General features: G+C 52.9%; 1 protein-coding gene across 3 annotated transcripts in view; it reads right to left on the bottom strand.

Moving 5' to 3' along the window:
- Positions 1-17,111, bottom strand: part of LBH (LBH regulator of WNT signaling pathway) — a 38,429-nt gene extending 21,318 nt beyond the window's left edge. Inside the window, exons 1-2 of one of the 3 annotated variants that reach the window (XM_045844624.1) lie at positions 16,961-17,111; positions 1,470-1,572 (exon numbers count right to left, since the gene is read on the bottom strand). In XM_045844624.1, the coding sequence (XP_045700580.1) occupies positions 1,470-1,547 (78 nt within the window). In that variant the 5' untranslated portion in view covers positions 1,548-1,572; positions 16,961-17,111. Of the gene's footprint in view, positions 1-1,469; positions 1,573-4,139; positions 4,380-10,011; positions 10,131-16,960 lie in introns of those variants that run through there. The other 2 variants (XM_045844625.1, XM_045844623.1) reach the window with 2 other exon arrangements.
- Positions 17,112-18,855: the final 1,744 nt, after the last annotated feature.

Genomic DNA, 18,855 nt, shown 5'->3' on the forward strand with positions numbered 1-18,855 from the left:
AGCTGTGGGGCCTTCGGTTGCGGCACTCGGACCCACTCTGGGCGTGGAGGGTATAAAACTACCAGGGAGGGGTATCCCCCCCCCCACACCCCTCAGGCCACCTGAATATTTATTTCCAGCCATCAAAAGAGGCGACCACACTGACACAAAACAAAGGGGCCTTCTAGAACCTCCCAGTCATGTCTGTGGGTGGCTCTGCTGTCACCTGCCAATCGACTTCACCCGAACTCACCTTTCATCTAGGCAGTCTCTGCTCACCCTCCCTCCACGGCACCCACCTGGTTTTCTGTTTGTTCCTTCCTTTACAAAACACATGCCTCTGGAATGGTTCTAAGGAATGTCTAGCCGGAGCAAGTCTGGATTCTAGCCAAGGACCAACCCAAGGTACAGACACATGATCCGTCAGAAGAGCAAGGCTTTGTAGTTTGAGACCCAAGTAGCCTAGTCAGTCTGAGGCTGTTTCCTCATCCGTGGAGCAGAGCCAGAATTCCCAGCTCAGCGTGATGGCCACGAGTGAATGGGGACCGCCCGTACAGGGTGTGGCCCCCAGCGGACATTCAGTTAATGTCTGCTGAGTGGTCCCACCACACCCCCAGTTTTCTCCCCCAGACCAGATATGCTACACAATTTCCCTAGCCTCCAGATCTTCCCTTAAAAACAGATCCTTCCTCCCCCAAATGTAACAGCCTCAGTACTCTCCTCCCATCTACCCCACAGGGAGCCAAAGGTATTCTGAAGCCACCGGGGTGAGGGTGGGGGGCCTGGAAGAGCATCATGGCAGGCCAGAAAGAGCACTGTGCTGAGAATCCAAAGCTCTCCCTTAGGTCACTTTTGGGGGGCCTGTATGTATTTTGAATCCCCGACACAGGACAACTGCTAGGCTGGATTCCAGCAACGGCACCCGTGACATAGCCTCTCTCTGGGGAAAGCTCTCCACAACTCTAAGTAGTTGGAACATTAATTCTGTTAGAATCGGTTGGTCAACCATCAGCCTGAGGACGAAAGCAGCGTTTGATGTAGCTATTCCTCCACCAGACCACCCTTCCCCATGAGCTGCCCCTCACAGCAACGGTGCCACTGCCCGAGGCATGGCTGGGAAGGGAAGTTCTGTCTGAGCTGCCTGCACAAATTACTTCCTCCCAGCTGCCATGAGCGGGAGAGCCCACAGCCGCCAGGACGACTAATTAACGGCGTTGGCTCATCCTGGCTGAACCCTCACTGTGTCCCAGGGACTGTGAATGCCTTCCACACGCCTCTCACCATGTCGAATCTTCACAATTCTGTGAGGTCAAGTACATTGGTGCCCCATTTTACGGATGAAGACACTGTGGCTTACTGCCATTAGGGGACTGCCCCAAGGTCACACAGCTCTTTTAAGTGGCACTAGGATACAGAAGCAAGTTTGCCACCAAGCCCAGCAAAAGACACCAGGCTCTGAAGAGCTCAAAGGAACCCAGTATTGAACTCACCTGATACGAAAGGCCATCCTTTTGGGGGTTGAGGCCAATCTCCTCCATGGATGGGGTGCTCATCATCACCTCAGTCATCTCGGCCGATCTCAGGTAGTCGGGGCTGCCAAGAGACCCAGGCCGAAAGTCAACAAACACACACTCGCACATTCCTCTCTGGGTGCCCACTGCTGTTGGCTCAGGGCACTGTCTGGAGGCGCAGGAGAGGTGTTCGAAAACCGAACTCGCAGAAAAACAAACTCACACCCTGAGGCAGTGCCTTTCAAGTCTGGGGCAGGGGGCTCTCAGCCTCCAGCAACAAAGCCCATTGTCTGAGAACCTCCCCGGCAAACCCCTCCTCTCTGGTACGAGTCCCCATTCCCACTCAGGCAGGGCGACTCTGGATTTACTTTTAAGTGACAAAACTAGAAAAAAAAACCAAACGGTAGGTAGCTGAGCCCAGCTGTCTCTATTAAAAACAATTCAACCCTTCTCCAGGGGAACTGCATAATATTATTACATAATAACAACAGGTCAACCTCAGGGAAACCAAGTCTAATAATACTGCCTTCCTAAATTTCTCTCCGTCCCTGTGGTGCTTCTTTCTGCAAAATGTCCCATTTAAAGCCCCAAGGGGTCAGCTTCCTGCAAGCTTCACATCTGCCATGCAACCCCCTTCTCGGTCCCAGCCACGGCAGCTGCAAACTCACAGCTTGAAAAACATCCCCTGGATTAAAAGCCTTCAGGATGCCCAGACTCTGATGGCAAAGGAAATTTCCAGAGGGGCCAAGCTGGCCCACCGATGGCAGACATGTGAAAGTGCTTTGTCCTCTGTAAGCAGGACACAAACGTCCCATTATCCTCACACAGCGCATGGGCACATACCGGGTCCCGAAAGCACAATGCCGAATGGTGCATACCCAAGTCAATGTCCTCGCTACAAAGCATCCAATATTTTCTTGACTTGACACATGGTTTTAAAAAAACTGAAAAAGCGGAACAGGCTTTAGAGAGACTATTCCTAAGAAAACAGGGGTACCAAACGCTTCTTCATCTTATGGTTACTATGGGATAGAAATGGCATTGGACTTGGAAACAGAAGCGACAGTTTCTGGTCCAATCTCTGCCACTCAAGAGCTGTGTGATCTTCAACAAGTCATACAACTTCTCTGAGCCACAGGTGCCCTATTCGTCTGATACCCCGATGCTAATAATGCATACCTCACAATCACGCTAAACGGCTCATCTGGGGGGTGGGGGGAGCACTGCAAACTATGATGTGCTAATCACCTATACAATACCCCCAAATCTTACTTTCTTAGGGGAAGATAACCCCCATGGGCTCTAAGAGGTTAGAGCCTTGGCAAGTTGGGAGTGACCGGCGGCACAAAGCCCCCAGTAGCCAACCTGCACTCTCACCCATCCGGCACCTGGCTGCTCACACACCGCTAGGCGGTGGGGAAGGTGAGCCCCAGAGGATGGGGGTCTAAGAGAAGATGCTGGGTTTCGGTGGAAGTTTCGGGTCAGGAGCTGGGACTCCAAAAGCAGTTTCCCTCCTGGGTCTTGGAAAGGCTGCCGCGGACCCACCCTCCACCCCCACCCCCCAAACTCCGCGCCTCCCTCCAAAGAACTGGGCCCGAAGAGCGAGAACGCATAGGGCTCTCGCCGGGCTGTTCGCCTGGTGTAGGGGCGCTCGCTGCTCGGGCGGGCCCGAAAAGTTGAAGAGAGAAGCATGAACTTTCTGGTGCCAGGGCTGGGCAGGACCGCACTAAGCTAGAGCCTGCAGGGCTCTCGGCCCCGCACCTGAGAGCGCGCTCCGAAGCCTCCAGCGCTCGCCGCCCCCCAACCCCCCCCAACTCCCCCCCCCACCCCGTCGCTCCTCCTCCTCCCCAGAGCAGGAAGGAAGCAGCAGCCGGCACTCAAGTCCCAGCGGCCTGGGGCCTCGCTCCGCAATGAGCGGGGTGCCGAAGCGCATCCCTTCCAGCCCCAATCCCCAGTCAGATGTAAATCTCCGCCACGCCATGGCTAGCCCAGGCTCCTTAAGGCTGGGGCCAGAGAGGGCAGCTCCTCCCCAGCCCAGGCCCCCCAAAAAGCGCGTTGGTTTTTAAGGGGTAAGGAGAGGGAAGGTGTCAGGAAGGTGCAGCATGCGCTTGTGCTGCTGCTTGTGGCTTCGGACGGGTTACGTGTGGGGAGGGGGGTTCCCCCCCACCCCTCTTGGCTCTGCAAACGCGGCTGCCGCACCAGCTCAGCCCCGCTGCCGCCGGCCTCGAAGCTGAGACTTGCAAGCAAACAAAAAGAAAAAGGGGAGGGGCTCGAGGAAAGCAGAAGCCCCCAGCGCCAGGCGGGGCTCGCGCCTCCCGCAGCCCTCAGCGCACGGAGTTTTATTAGCGGGGTTCAGGCGTGACCTCTGGTTCTCCCCCACACCATCACCACCGTGTATACACCTTCCCAGACGTCCTTCCAGTGAGGGCTTGCAGTTCACTTCCTTTGTCTGGATGTTCTCAGAACCACCTCCCCCTACCCCCATCTTTGCAACCTTGACGTTGACTCCAGCGCGGGTTTGGGAGGCGGGTTAGTGCCCGGCGCCCGCACCGCCTGCTCCTCTTGCACCGGAGCCGGCACGAGCAGGCACTTGGGCCTGGCAGCTACAGTCGCTAGACGGATACCCGCCGAGGTGCGCAGGATACTCACCAGTGAATGGGGAAATATACAGACATGAAGTCCTAGGGGAGGCTGACCCACGCCCTTGTGATTTAAAAACGGTCACTGCGTCCCGAGTAAGGATGTCACGGGCGCAGACAGACTCGGCAGGCAGGGAGCAGGAGGTCGAATACGGGCACTGGGCGTTCGCCGGTCCGCCTTCCGGAGACAGCCCAGATGCCAGTTGCGTCGGCAAAACAGACTGAGCTCTGAGATCTCCACCGAGCTCGCGGCCCGACAAAGAGCCCAGGAAGCCCTATTTATAGGGGCGGGGGGCGGGGCTCGGCCCGGAGGCCCCGCCCCCATCGCCCACTCCTGGAATAACGTCACCAAAATCATGAATGGCTTCAGTGCTCGCAGATCCTGCGAGCCGCAGCTCGGGGGCGCGCTCGGCTCTGCTACTTGAGGGCCGTGGTTTGCTGCAGCTTCTAGCCCGGCCGCCTGCCCAGGACTCACAGGCAGGCACGCGCGTGGGCATGCGCGCACGCACACACGCACACACTGGGGCTGGAGTTCAATGTCAACTCCGCTTGCATACAAACCCGCCCGCCTTGGCGCCCCCTCCCTGCACTCACCCCTGGGGACTCAGAGTCGGAGGGCCGTGGGCCTGAGGAGAGCGCTGGGCCCTCTCTGGATGTGACTGCTTGGTGGCCGCTCTGCCGCCGGCGGAGGGCATCATACCTCGACCCTGGCCGCCTGGCACCAGCACTCTCCTTTGCACGCAGTCAGTCGCGGTCCCTGAGCCACATCTGAGGACCCTGCTTGAGAAATTATCCCCTAAACTAGGCCTCTCCCTGACATCCTTGCCCACGGTGGCACCTCGATACCTGGGCCCAAGGTGCGTCCTCTCTGTACCTTCCAAGCTGTGGGGAAATTAGAACACCACCTAAGAGGAGACGTTGGGTAGGTGGGAGGGGACACAGAGCTGGAGAGACTGAGGACCAGCGGGGGTCGCCTTAGCTTGCAAGGGGCTACCTCGCAATGCTGCAACACTGAGGCCTACGGAGGGTTTTGTTCGTGAGAAAGGAAGTGGCGTGTTGTCTTAGGGTTTTTTCGCTGGACACATACACACACGCCGGCGGCACGCGGCATGGGTGCGGGTGGGCGCGGCTCGAGCACACCCCCCGCCCCAGCCTTGGCTCCCAGATATGATACAAAGAGAAGAAACAAAGCACTTCAGCGGAACCCCTTCACACTGCTCAGGAATTGCAACTCCACGGGTCTGTCCAGGAGGTCAGTCCACGCAGCCTCCAGAGCCAGGCTGGGAGTCTGCCCCTCTGTGGCTGGAGTGTATTGCTTCACACCTCTGCCCCAAAACTGGTGTAAAATGGCCCTACAAAACCACTTTCCTGGGGGTGGAGGACGTATGTGTGTATGTGGGGGGGTATCAAAAACTTGCCAAAATTAAACGTGCTTTGAAGTCAGTCAGCACTTTGAAAGGTAGTGAACGGCCCTGGCAGGCGTAGCTCAGTGGACTGAGCGCAGGCTGCGAACCAAAGCATTGCAGGGTTGATTCCCAGTCAGGGCACATGCCTGGGTTGCAGGCCACAGGCCACAGCCCCCAGCAACCGCACATTGATGTTTCTCTCTCTCTCTTTCTCCCTCCCTTCCCTCTCTAAAAATAAATAAATAAAATCTTAAAAAAAAAAAAAGAAAGGTAGTGAACATATAGAAGTCCATTTATTTGTGCTTAAAAGTGGGAACACATAATCCCATCTCAAGTAAAGGATGGTAGGAGTGACGGTGAGGGCGTAGCAGGCCCTCATACTTTGCATCAGCTCTCCCCAGCCAACCCAAATAAACATAGGTAAGAATTGATAGTGACTGATATATTAAAAAGAAGTGGTAAGAATAATCAAAAACAGTTTTGCTTTTTTTGGCCATTCGTACACACAACCTGAGTAAAAACAGTGTACTTTCTAGGAAAAGGCAGCTGCGAGGCAAGCCCCCTAATCGCTCCCTCCAAGCAGTGAAATTCAGGAGTCTCTCCCCACCTCCTGCCTCACAAGATACATCAGTAGCTGACTTGTGCTGCCAAGTACCACCTCCACTCTGGTCCTCTGGAGGTGGTGTCTGGATGGAGGGCAATGATTCTACGGAGAGGAGCTGCTGGGGGGTGCTCTAGGTATAGGGTTACTGCTGGGGGGCGGGGGCGGCTGTTTGTTCTGTTTGGGTAGGGTGGGGAAGCTTCTCAAAGGCTGGGTGTGGCATGGTCATTACTGGAACCAAAGGAAAAACCACTGCGTGGAGGGCTGGCTTCCAGGCTGGGATGTCTGGGGCCCTGTGCTAGGCGCTAGGCAAAAGCAGGACAGACGTCTTCTGCCATTTTTCCTCAGTAGCAACAATCCCTGGCAAGACCTGGGTGAAAGGACTTGCCTTACCATTTTTACAGAGCAATAGCACCGTGTTATATCTGCGGTTATTGCTTTGTGAAACTTGCAAAACTCAGAAAGTAAACCCCCCCACACACACCTCTGAAGTGTCAAAATGGCCTTATTTTGGAGCAGATTGTGGAAAATAAGAACTCCACCAACCGATATCTGCCCTGCACTGGACCGCCTGCACTGGAGAACATTGAGATACTTACCTGGTGCCTACTCTACAGGAAACGTTGAATTAATACCCATTTTTAACTGAATGTCACCTCCATCAGTAAGTTGGAATAGAAAGTAAGCCTTAGGTTGTGACCTGAAATCTACACTTTCTGTTTCCCTTCTGGGACCACAGTGACACATCCATTCATTTGAAAATATGGGAGGCACAGGGCTGAACGTTGACACAACTATAGCAAGTATGCCATTCCTCAATCGTAACACTTTATATAGTGCCCTGTGGTTTTTCAAAGCATTTTCATAAACACAGATTCCAAGAGAACATAAGAGTAACATAGCACAACTTCCAGCCCCCCAATTTACAAATATGCAAACGGAGGCTGAAATAAATGAGAGGCTTGCCAAAGATCACACAGCTACTCTGTTACACAGTTCTGGGTTACTACATTTCCTTCAGATCTCTAAAGACACAGAGTATTTGTCATGCAGACTGACCATTTCTTCTTAATATCCTGTGAGGTTTCTCTCCCCATGGCCTTTGAATAAATGAAGAAACAGAAACAAAAGCAAGTGAAGTTACTTAGAGCCTCAGAAAGCTGAGAGAGACCTTCCCAATCACCTAATCCAGTTTCCTCATTTTACAGGTGAGAAGACACCTAAGAGATCAAATGGCAGGTCCAAGGTCACCAGGCTATTGAGTGGTGTAGATGGAACCTGAACGCAGGCCTTCAGGCACATTGTCCAGTGTTCTTTCCACTACAGCCCTACGCCTTGCAATGCGCTTGCCAAGAAGTCAGCCCCAGAAGCAAATACACGATCTGGACTCTAAACCACCTCAGTCCACCACCAATATTTAATGAGCATCTACTACACGCAGATCAGTGAACTAAATACCCCGTCAGAGCGCGCTGCACTCCCTCCCGCCTTCCAGCCTTGTCCCAGGAACTAAAGGGTCGAATCGCAATTCTGCTTCAACAAAAACCCCAGCGTAATCAGAACTGCTTTGTTTTTTAACATTACATAAATCCAGTTCTCCAGCTCCTTTTCCTCCTCACCTAAAATAAGGATTTAAAAAAGAAGAAAGGTGCCCCGGCAGGGCAGCTCAGTTGGTTAAAGTGTTGTCCCAATAAAGCCAAGGTTGTGGGTTTGATCCCCAGTCAGAAATCAACCAATCAGAAAGAAGTGGAACAACAAATCGATGTTTCCCTCTCTCTCTCTCCCCTCCTTCTATCTAAAAAAAAAATCAATCAAAAATATTTTTTTAAAAAATAAAGGTACTGAGCTTTATATCTCATTAAAGTTACCTCAAATGTCTGCATACCTCAGTATGCAAGACATGTAGCTAATTATCCTTTGAGTAAAAATGCCCCCATTTAAATTCATTTAGCAACATATTCCCACACTCTTTCTCCCTCCTGGCTTGCAAGAAGACGGTATGGCGTTCAATTTGCTTAGTCATGGTGAAGCTGGTCCTTTGGTTGGCTACAGGGAACTTCCCTGTTTGCTGAGGCACACCTGTGTCTGTTAGCACATCTGTGCCTCGGGACAACTTGAAGACATAATCGCCATCGCCCCCATTTTACGGATGAAGAAAGAGAGGCTCCGAGAGGTTGAGGCTTGGGCATGGCCACGTGGCTCTCATTCGGCTGAACCAGCAGTCGATTCTGGGGCTTACCGGCTCCAATGCCTATGTTTTCCCCACAATACAACATCCACCCTGGCCTCTGTGGCTTTGTTTGTTTGTTTTAACAGCTAAACTATAAACTAAAAACAAAAGTGTCGGTGCCAATAACAGAGTCCAGGACTACTGGTGTCCTTCAGGCGGGCACGGTTAGCAAAATAAATTCCACCTCCCCATCCTGGGGAATCTGGGAGCTTCTTCAAAGTATCAGTCAAAAAGGCCTGAGGTTTAAGGGGCGGGGGGGGAAGAATAGGAGAAGGGGAGTTTCTAGCCAAATTTTCGGTGGAACTTGTTTGAGTACATAAGAAATCTGAAAGGCAAGAATGTGTGTGGGTTGATGTGAGGCTGAAATGAGATAATGTTATGAAAACACTGGGCGAGTTGGAAAGCACTGAGCACACACACGGCTTGTTTTTAAGGTGTTGGGGGAAAGAGGGGGATCGGCAGAGCTGATTGCATCTGCTTTAGTTTTTCCCTCACTTGCATCTCCGGCCACCCCGTTTCCCCCTGGAGCCCCTTGACTGAAGTCTCCAGCTCTCGGGGGGGAGAGGCAAGTAGTCAGGCTCTAGTTCTGCCGGGCACTGCGGTGGCGCCAGTGTCCAGGCATCTCCCTCACCGCTCCCGCCCCACACCGCCCCAGTGCCTCCAGGCCCCCGTGCCTCCCTCAAGTGTCCAGTGGGCTCCGGACACTTGACGAATGGGCGAGGACTGAGAGTGTGGGCGTCCTTTCCCATCTTGGCTGTTAGGGAGTTAGCCGGCCACAATGCCAAGCAACCCGAACCCACCGGAGAAACCCTCAGGCTCCTTTCCGGCTTTGCTGGAAGTCCTCTGGCAAGTTGCGTGGCCCCTGTGTCTCAGACTCCTAACAGCAATAAAGCAGGCAGTAGACGTCTCTTTTCGCTCTCAGGGTGCTGATGAGGCCGAGAGAAACAGCTTCTCTAAATGCTCCAGAGGAAGGTGCCTTGAAGCCCACCCTGAGGCTCTGAGGCCCCTACGAAGCCCGTGGGCACTCTCCCTCGCCTGGGCCGTCGGGGCAGGAGCCTCCTCCTTCCTGCCCAGGACCCTCTCGCCCCCATAAGAAGCCTGGGATCTGGCAGCTCGTGAACTCTTGCCTTCCCCAGTATCAAAGAGATGCAGTTCTGGTTTTTTCTTTATTTCTATCAAGGGGCCTTTGAAGCAAAGGGATTTTTCAGAGCAAGAAAACTCCATGGAATCTTTAGGGTCCAGGCTCTTAAAAGAAAACACTAAAACTGGAACCAGTTCAAGGCTCTCGTGTCCAATTAAGGAAATACTCACATTCCTGCCCTAGCCCCGACTCCAGCATGCTTTCTCTCTTTCCACAGCTACCCAGGAATGCACTTTAACAGCCAGAAAAGAGGTTGCTATCACCAGGACACATATCATATAGCAGAGGGCTCCCCAGGCCGGGGGTGGGGGTAGGGGTCCTGCAGGCTGGTATCTTCCCCAGATTAGACAGAGGGCCCCGGCCACGGAACCATCCACATTTCCCTCACACCTCTCTGTCCCCCCCACCCCCACTCCCCTGTGCCGTTTCACCCGCACCTCTGGACCAGAGAAGCTCCCCTCTGCGTGAGGGGAGGGGTATGAAAAAAAGAGGAAAAACACTTACAATAGTTTCTTGTGAAGAAAAGCACTTTCAGTTTTCTTTTCAAATATACAGGATGTGGCTAGTTTCCTCCAGGGGCAGCTGTGTCCCTGCTGGTTTCACACCCACTACCGCTCCTCCGCAGAGGAGGGAGCAGCGGTGAATTATGCACCAGAAGCAGCTCCTGCTGATCGGCCTGTGCCAGCCCCCCGTAACCCGAGCTCCCACCGGCCGGCTGGAGGCCCAGGTGTGCTTCACACCCACAGGGTGCCCAGCCCGGGGATCAGATAGCTGGGTCCCTATTACACCTTGATGCCCTTTCAACAGTTCTACCAACAGGTATCAAGCACCTAGTACACGCCCGATGGTGGTGCTTCAAGGGATTGTTGTAGGAGAACTCTAGCCCTCTCCCGTCTCCATCACCCGCACGACCACCCCACATAAACACACACTTTAAGTGGTAGGCCAACACGGCTTTCAGACAAATTGCCCACGTTGCTCTAGTGATCCCCTACACCATCACAAAGCGGAGTGAGCACGCCACACTTGCTGTGTGAGTGCAGTTCGCAGAGAAGACCTTGAGCCTCCACCCTTCCTCCCAGATTTGCTACTCGCCAGTTGTTTTTCTAAAGAAACCAGGAGCTACCTTTGGTGCGTGGCACGGCGTCCGTCCCGGGAAGACTGGGAGGACCAGAGGCCAGGCCTCTAGAAGCCCAGCTGTACCATAACTGCTGCAGCAGGGGCATGTGACCACGGAGGTGGTAGGATTACTCCGATTTGGGGGAGAGGGGTGCTGACCACCCGATTATAAACTCTAGTGGAGGAAGGATTGATTCTCTTTTCTTCCCTGCTGTACCTCTACCACCTGGAAGAGTGCTGGCACATAGTAGGCACTCAAGAAATAGTTGTTGAACAAGTGAATGGTATCGGGGGAGGCTAAAGGGAAAGGATGCCACTGAGCTGGCCTCCAAACATGAGTAGAAGCCAGAGAAGGGCCGTCCCAGTGACAAGAACGCCATAAACCGAGGCTCAGGGTGGGGAGCGTGCCAGGGGTGTGCTGGGAGCTGGGAGTGATCAGAAGACTCTAGATCTTGGGAGGGGCACAAGAGCTGCCAGGACTTCAGGTCTGCATGCTCAATGAAATTCTTACTTGTTCTTAAAGGGCTTTGCACTCTGCAGAACGGACTGGGCACAGCATTTCTAGCAGGAAAAAACTTCTGGCACTCCTGCTAGCCAAACCAACCCAGTTTCCCTCCCCTCTGCATTATTGGAGTAAATAGCAGCGTTTCTCATGCAGTTAGGTGGGGCCTAAGCAGAAGTGTTAAGTAGGTCAAATTGGGTTTATACGAAAAGTTTCTCCTGAGACTTCCCCTTTCTAGTCCCTCTTGTTTCACACCTCCCTTTGACCTGCCCCAGGCACCCACTGATAAACACACACACACACCCATGCTCCCTTCATAACAGCTTCCCCAACTCCAAAACTCTCCTTTCCTCTTCCATTGAAACGTTCATCCCTCAGCTCCCTAACCTCACGCAGCTGCCAGGCGAGCGAACTTGATCTGACACATAAATTCACGCTATTGTGGGAATGACATGCTCGCAATGCCTCCGAGGCCTCTGCCCACGAGTGGCATTCCAGGCAGGGTGAGTGGGGTAAGACCTCTGTGGTCGAGGAGGCTGGCGATGGCAAATGGTTAACGTGTGAAGCCAGGGTGAGATGGGGGAGGAAGGAAACCCCTCGAAGGGCTGGGGTGGGCGCAGTCAGCGGAAACAACTGTAAAATGACTTTCCGCGTCGGTCACAGCCCTATGGAGGGGCCTGCTGAGAATCCTTGACCTCTGCTCTGATACGACGACGGCATTTTAGTGAATTAACTCCGGTGGCCAATGGGAGGGCAATAAGAAAAGGTCTCAGACGACCTTTTCCTTCCTCCCTGTTTACGAAGAAGGGACAGGGCTTCAGACCTAAGGGGACTCCTGTAAGTGGGCTTGCCCAGGCCCAGGCCCGGCCAAGAAGTCCAGGTGTGCACCCGCAGAGGTGACCCTGACCCCACGGCAGAAGTCCTGCGCCAGCTTGTGCAAAGCTGATGACAAGTCACGATGGCGAGAAATGCCTTTTCACAGGCTTAGTTCACAGGCCCTCTGGGCAGCAGAGGCTTCTGTGAATGGTTTCTAAGCCTGGTGAGCAGACAGTGTGGCACATCAGGGACTTGGGGAGAGCCAGTGACATGACTGCTTGCCAGCTCCTGAGGGCAGTGGGGTGCCGGGCCTCCCACACCTTCTGCCCTGACTTCTGAAGCCTGCCGGACTCCGGGCACCTGGCCTCGCACTCCCCGCCCGCCCTCTCGGCGAGTGCCTGGCCACCGATGTCTTAGCCAGGCCTTGTCTTGGAAAGGAAACCAGGAAGACTGAAGGCAATGCTCCCGAGGCTGTTTTCTAAGTCATTCTTTAATGCCTCTGATGTCACTGTTGAAAAAGATCACCTTGTGTGCTTGAGTCTTTCTAGAGGCTGTGGGGGGGCGGGTGCGGGTGTGTTCCCCACTTCTACCCATCTGCTCTTTTTCATTTGCAGGTGGTTGGAGAATGCACCAGTGCAAGCCCTGACTCACTCTGCTTCCAGCTCCCTACTAGACAGGGTCCCCTTCCCACAAAGGCACAGGGTCCTCTCAGGCTATTGCCTCGTCCCCAGGACCCTAAACCTTCCATGATGCTTACTCACTGCTCCATTTAAGAAGCAAATATAAAAAAAACTGATGAATTTCACACCAGATATGATGTTGTCTGATGTGCTTAATAAGAGAACCAATAGGTCTCTTCACTTGTCTGGCCTCAGCTTACTCTTCTGTGAAATGGGCTTGATATTTATTCCCTGCCCTCAGCTCATCGCTCAGTAAGGGAGCAACGGTGGCAAGCACTCGTCTGCCTTGGCAGAAAAGTACAGTCCTAAGTGACACTCTGCTGGATCTGCTTGAAGATGAACAGTAAAGAAGGGAAAGAGAAAGCCACATCAGTTATTTCATTTTGTTGCTTGTCAACAGGAAAACATAGTAGAGGCAGAAACCCCCAAGAGAGGCCAAGCCAGTTGTTTTAGAAGAGAACGGTGCCACACATAGTGACTGATGTCCCTTCTCTCCCCCTCTGTAGCACATTTCTTTATTTGCACCGGGTCTTGCACTTGCCAACACCTTGGCCCGAAGCACACAGGTGCGTGAGTTACCACACCCCCATGGCAGTCCAGGATGGTTACACTATAGTCCCCACGGGCAGGCGGGCAGCCTCCCACCTTCACAGCCCGCCCTTCCACAGATGGGGACACGGGCATCCGAGCACCGTTTGTTCAACAAGCAACATTAAGAAACACCCTGGGATCCGCTGCCAGCAAGTCACCCAGGTCTTTTGTTCTCGGGACCTCTGCGTGTCCACACAAGCACACGCACTTGCGTGCCAGGGGCATCGCGGCCGTCGAACGAGCGCTCTGTTTTCTGGAAATAACGCTGACCTCAATGCAAATAGAAACAGAAACCTCTCATCCAATTCACATTGTTTTACCACCTTTGTTTGTGTTTGGGTATTTGTCACAAGCAGCAACGAACACCTCCCAGTGACTTCAGGGGAAACAGGTGTGAGGGCCTGGTGTGACTCCAGAGGAGCTGGCATCCCTCCCTTCTGCACAGCGATGGCAGGGAGCAGCGGAGGGGGGCGTCTCCGTGCTCACAGAGACACCTCGATCGCAAGAAGGGGCGGGTGACCGGGAGAGACGGAGGTCAGCGAGGGGGCTATGGCGAAGGCCCGAGGGGGAGGTTGTGTTGGTGGGAGGTGCGGGTGACGGTGAGAGGCGAGGCAGAGATGGAGGCTTTGGAACTCAGGGACTGTTTGGATGTGGGAGCAGGAGGGAGAGGGAACCGGAAAAGCCTTGGAGTTCTTGAGCTTGGGTGACGGGAAAAGTGGCACCATCTGCAGGGAAGGCCGACTCCAGAGGCTGGCGTGAGAAGGACAGGGTCCTGTCTGGTTCCGACGGCTGGGGCTTCCGCATGACGACTGCCCGCAGAGTTGCCGCTGCGGCTCCCGGGCCGTTTCACCACCTGCGCTAGCTGTTTCTCTCGCTCCCGGGTCCGCGGCAGCTAACTGAGGCTTCTGTTCCAAGGGGCCTGTGCCTGGGAGTCTGTGCTGCGGGTGCTGGCCCCTGCTGCAGGCTGGGCTTTTCAGAGGCAGATGCAGAGACAGGTTTGGGACCAACGCGGATGGACAGAATGGGGAAAATGCGGGCTTGGGCCAAGAAAGAAGTCTAATCGAGATGCAGGCTCAGCAAATCCCAGCCAAGCAAGCCTACGTGGAAGTTCGGAGCCAGTATTAACCGTCAGAGTGTCCTGCATGGCAGTACAATGCCCAGACCTTTGTTCCCCTGACTCTCTCCATCTTAACTGCGGGCCGTCCTGGGGGACAGCATGATCTTGGGAGAGGTGGCTCTCTGGACAGAGACGGACCTGGAAGGAGCTGACAGCTGGAGGTAGTTTGCAGACCCCACTCACCACAGCCGGGCAGCAGGTCCTCCCTGGAAAGGGGATCCTAGGGACACATTTTTATTTCTGTCACAGACCACAAATTCTACAACGATTGTTCATGGCCTCTCTTCAGTTTGCCATGCACTGCAGAGGACTGCAGCTGGTAGAATCCTCAGGGAAGGGACAGATTGGAGACTGATTCGTTGTCTCTATTTTGCAAGCAACAAAACTAAGGCCCAGAAAGAGGACTTGCCTTTTCTCAGTTCAGTGAATGGTGAACTCAGGACCGGCACTTGGTCCCCTGGCTCCTCAGCCAATGCTCGTCCCAGGAGAGGAGACCGCTCTGTGCTCAGCAGGGCATGCTGGGAGATCGTTGCTCCCAGCGTGTGAATGGGCTACACGTAGTGTCCTTTGCCTTGCCCTTCAGGGTCATTTCTTTTGCTGGAAGTGGTAGGGATTCATTCCCCGAAGCACTGAGTGGGGGCACAAGAGATCTGGAGAGAAGCCTAAATTCAGACTCCCAGAAAGGCAGGGCAAGAAGGGGGTGCTTAGAAATTGGCAGCTTCCCAAAACAGTTCTTTGCCTCTGGTTTTTATCCTGGGGTTCAGTCAGCTCAGCAGAGTCATTCTAGAGTCTTCCGTAACTTCTCTCAATGGCCTAGACATTGGCATGGCCACCAGCATGCACTGGAGCGTTAAAAGAAACATCCCCATGAAACGACCCCATAAGGTTTCCCTCAGAGCTGGTGTCGAGGACACTCTCCATGACATTCCACGGTGTCTTCTGCTTGTCCCCAGGAGGCCCCATGGGGAGCCTCAGCGTCAGGAACAGATGTGCTTCTCTGCAGCAATTGCTTCATTATTTTACATCATAGCTACAAAGGGGTGCCGTGTGTGCTTTTCTTGCAGTTTTGGTTTTTAGGTTAGGAAGTTGGGGCATGATTTGAAGATACCTTAGTCCAAGTGCACGGACCCTACAGTCTTTGAGAAGATACCACACCGGGCTCTGTTCTTTTTACCTTTCATTTTCCCTCCTCCTAGTATTCTCTCTTCCTATTTTTTAAACTTTGTTCTATTTTAGGTGGTTTCTGTAAACGCCCTCAAATACTTTCTTGAGTGAGGTAATATGTAAAAAAAAAAAAAGAAAGAAAAGAAAAAACAATTAAAGACGTCTTCTTTGCAGGCCTTCCGTTTGTCTTGACACTTGCCCTCTGCGTCTGTTCCGTGTAGCGGCGTCCAACGGTGGAGGTGAGCTGCTGCTCCAGGGGGGCCGGAGCCCTCCCCACCCTGCTGTGCAAATCCTGGGCTTATCTGGGCCTTCTCTTGTCGTGGATGAGGTTCCAGTGCTCAGGGAGCCCTGGAGCAGCCCAACTGGCTGCCGGTCACCACAATGCGGGTCTTCCAAGGGTCTCGGGGGAGAGTCTCACGTTTTCCCCACAAGGCCCTGCGTGTGGTGTGCAGCCCGGATCGGCCAGGCAGGCCACCTCGCTCCCTGAGATCCAGACATGACGCAAGTTCGTACTTGGAAGCTGTCTGGGTTTTGCAAGGGCACATCACAGTTCTTCGAGGCATTTAATTATTTATTTCCAGGTGGGTCAGTTGGTTCTAATTGCCTTCGCTTTGGTGTTTCCACAAGTCGGGGCATTTTTTCTTTTCCTCCCGCAGTCCTGAATGGCCCTTAAGAGGCATTCTTTCCAAGCTGACTCATCCAGGCATCTCCTCCTGGTATTAAGAGCCTCAAACGGCATGTCCTGGGGGTGAACACATCAGCCCTGGAAGGGTTTGCAAACCAGACTTGTCCACCTTTCTGAGCAATTATCACTACAGAGATTGGGACTTACTGGGTCAAGTGTTGAGTCTAGGATTCCTGAATTCCCGCACTTGGACCTGATGATTCTGTACAAAGGGAATTACTCATCGTCGGGTGTCCAGAGGGCCAAGCGCCACGAGCAGACAATGCTCAGCCCTACCCTGGGGTGTTTATTTTCCTTTGTCTTTGGGTTATTTCAGATCACTGGGAAGGGAAGGAAAGGTAGTAATAAAATCTCTTGGAAATGACACATCTATAGCACAAATTAACCTCCCTGAGCTTCAACGTCCCTGCCTGCCAAGGAGAGGGCAGGGACAGTCACGCCCGCCGTGCAGAGTTGGTGCGAAGCGTGAAAGAGCTAGAGGACAGAAAATACCTGGTGCAGCACCCGTCAGCACCAGAGGCAGGCGGAGCCCCTTATGTGGTGGCTATTTTGACTATGTAACAGGCACACGGTCACCCGAACATCCCCCTTTTGCTGGCTCACAGTGTGGGCCTTAGAACGGCATCGTCAGCGTCACCACGTAGGCGGCTTGTCGGAAGTGCAATTTCTCCCCACTGCCCCACTCTTCTGAACCAGAAGCTGCGTTTTAACGAGCTCCCCAGGCGGCCATATGCACATTACAGTTTGAGAATCCTCAAATTAAGGCATGTCAATTTTACCTGTGAATCCGGATTTGATGGCATTTCTCTTGGAAACCAAGTCGACAGACGAGTCTGTCGATCTAATCGCGGTGCTATTTACCCAACACAGGGCTGGGGCCGGGCTGGCTCTGCAGTGGTTCTGGCCAGCCCTCAGCTCACCCTGCTCACCTGCCTCCTGCGGTTACCTGCTGAGTGGCCAAGGCTCCAGGGAGATTGAGGGCTCCTTGTTTACTGGGCAAGCACAGATAAGGTTTCTCACAGCCCCACCTGAGCGCCGGTGCCAAGGTAAACTTGCTCTCCAGAATTGCTCCCTGACTGGAAAATGTGTCAGTCTATTTATTTCTCACTCCCACTGGAAAAAAGGTGGGGTGGGGGAGTGGTTGGTCATGATGTCATTCTTTCCATGGAACTTCTCAAAGGCATCGCGTTTCACGGCGACTTCAGGCACCGCTTGTGTTTTGCTGTGCAGTACGGAACAGAACTGGACGAGAGCGTGGAGTTTCTCTTCCTTCTCCCATCCCTCCACCTCCTCCCCCCACCCCTTTCGGGGGTTTTGCTCCCCGAAGGGGTTTGCAAGCAGCCCAGAAAAGGAAGCTAGAGTCCAAGAGGTGTGGGAAAGTTGTACTAGCATTTCTCACCAAGGTGACTTGAGTCTGGGAAAACAGTTGCTGGTCCATGGGGATGGAAGGCAGGTGCTGGCTCTGGGGTTGGAGGGTAGGAGAGGGACTCCCTGGGGCCGAGCCCACTGCCTCCACATACATCAGAGACTGGGGACAAAGGATGAAATGATGTTTCTGAAGGCCAAACAAAGAGTCGGCAATAGGTGGGGCCATTGCATTGACCACGGTTGCTTGTTTACATTTCTCTGGAGAAGAGCTAAACTTTCTAACTGGACTTCTGGCCCCCACAAGCTGATGGCCAGCAGACAGTCCTGGAGAAACCTGGACTCCCGCTGGGAGGGTGATGCAGACGCTCCTGTAGTTCAACTCTGCTTCCATCCCAAGTCTAAAGTACTCATCAAGAAAATAAGAGCTAATAAAACAAGAGAGGGGCCTTGCCAGACCAGTAAAGACAATGTGCCATGAACGGAGAAATATAATTAATCCAGGCTATTTTAGAAACTGTTCTAAAATTGTATTTGTAATTGTTAACATGTAGGTAAAACCACAGACTGATACGGCAGACCCCTGTGGATCTACTTCCCAGTTATATCTGTCAGGATGAACTTGGTTGTGCTGTGGTAACAAACATCCCCAGATCTCAGTGGTTGAAAACCATGAAGATTCATTTCTCGTTCACCTACCTGTCCTCCATGGGTCACCTGGGGATAGCAGGCTGCTCAGGGACTGGGGAGGAGAGAAATGTTGTCTCTGAGCCACTGTGTTGACCAAAGCTTTTGTGCGCTGGCTCATGAGGCCAGAAACATGAGCCCCTTCCACTCCAGTTCATGGGCCCAAGTAAGTCTCTAGGCCACCCCTAATTTCAAAATGGGCGGGAAATGCAATCCAGTAGGAAAACAGAGATCCAGAAACATTTGGCGAGCACCATTAATGATGTCCACATCAACTTTAGCAAATATTAGCAGATCGCCTTATTTGCTTCAAGTTTTTTTTTAACTTTAAAGAGAGTAAATATTAAAGACACAGCTGACCTTCTCCCTGTATTCCTCCCCATCCTATTCTCCTCCCTCATTTCCCAGAGCTAAGCATTGTTTTGAACTCAGTGTTCTTTATTCTAGGCATGTTTTTATAGATTTTTACTATTTTGAGTAAATTTTTATGTACCCATTAAAATTTTAAAGTATTATTATGCTGGCTTTTAAACCATATATGTATATATATATATATACACACACACACACACACACACACATATATGTATATGTATATATATAATCGCAATATTCTGCATAA

Source organism: Phyllostomus hastatus, unplaced genomic scaffold (genome assembly GCF_019186645.2).
Source record: "Phyllostomus hastatus isolate PE091 unplaced genomic scaffold, TTU_PhHast_1.1 phas_contig_402, whole genome shotgun sequence".
NCBI classification, from domain to species: Eukaryota; Metazoa; Chordata; class Mammalia; order Chiroptera; family Phyllostomidae; genus Phyllostomus; species Phyllostomus hastatus.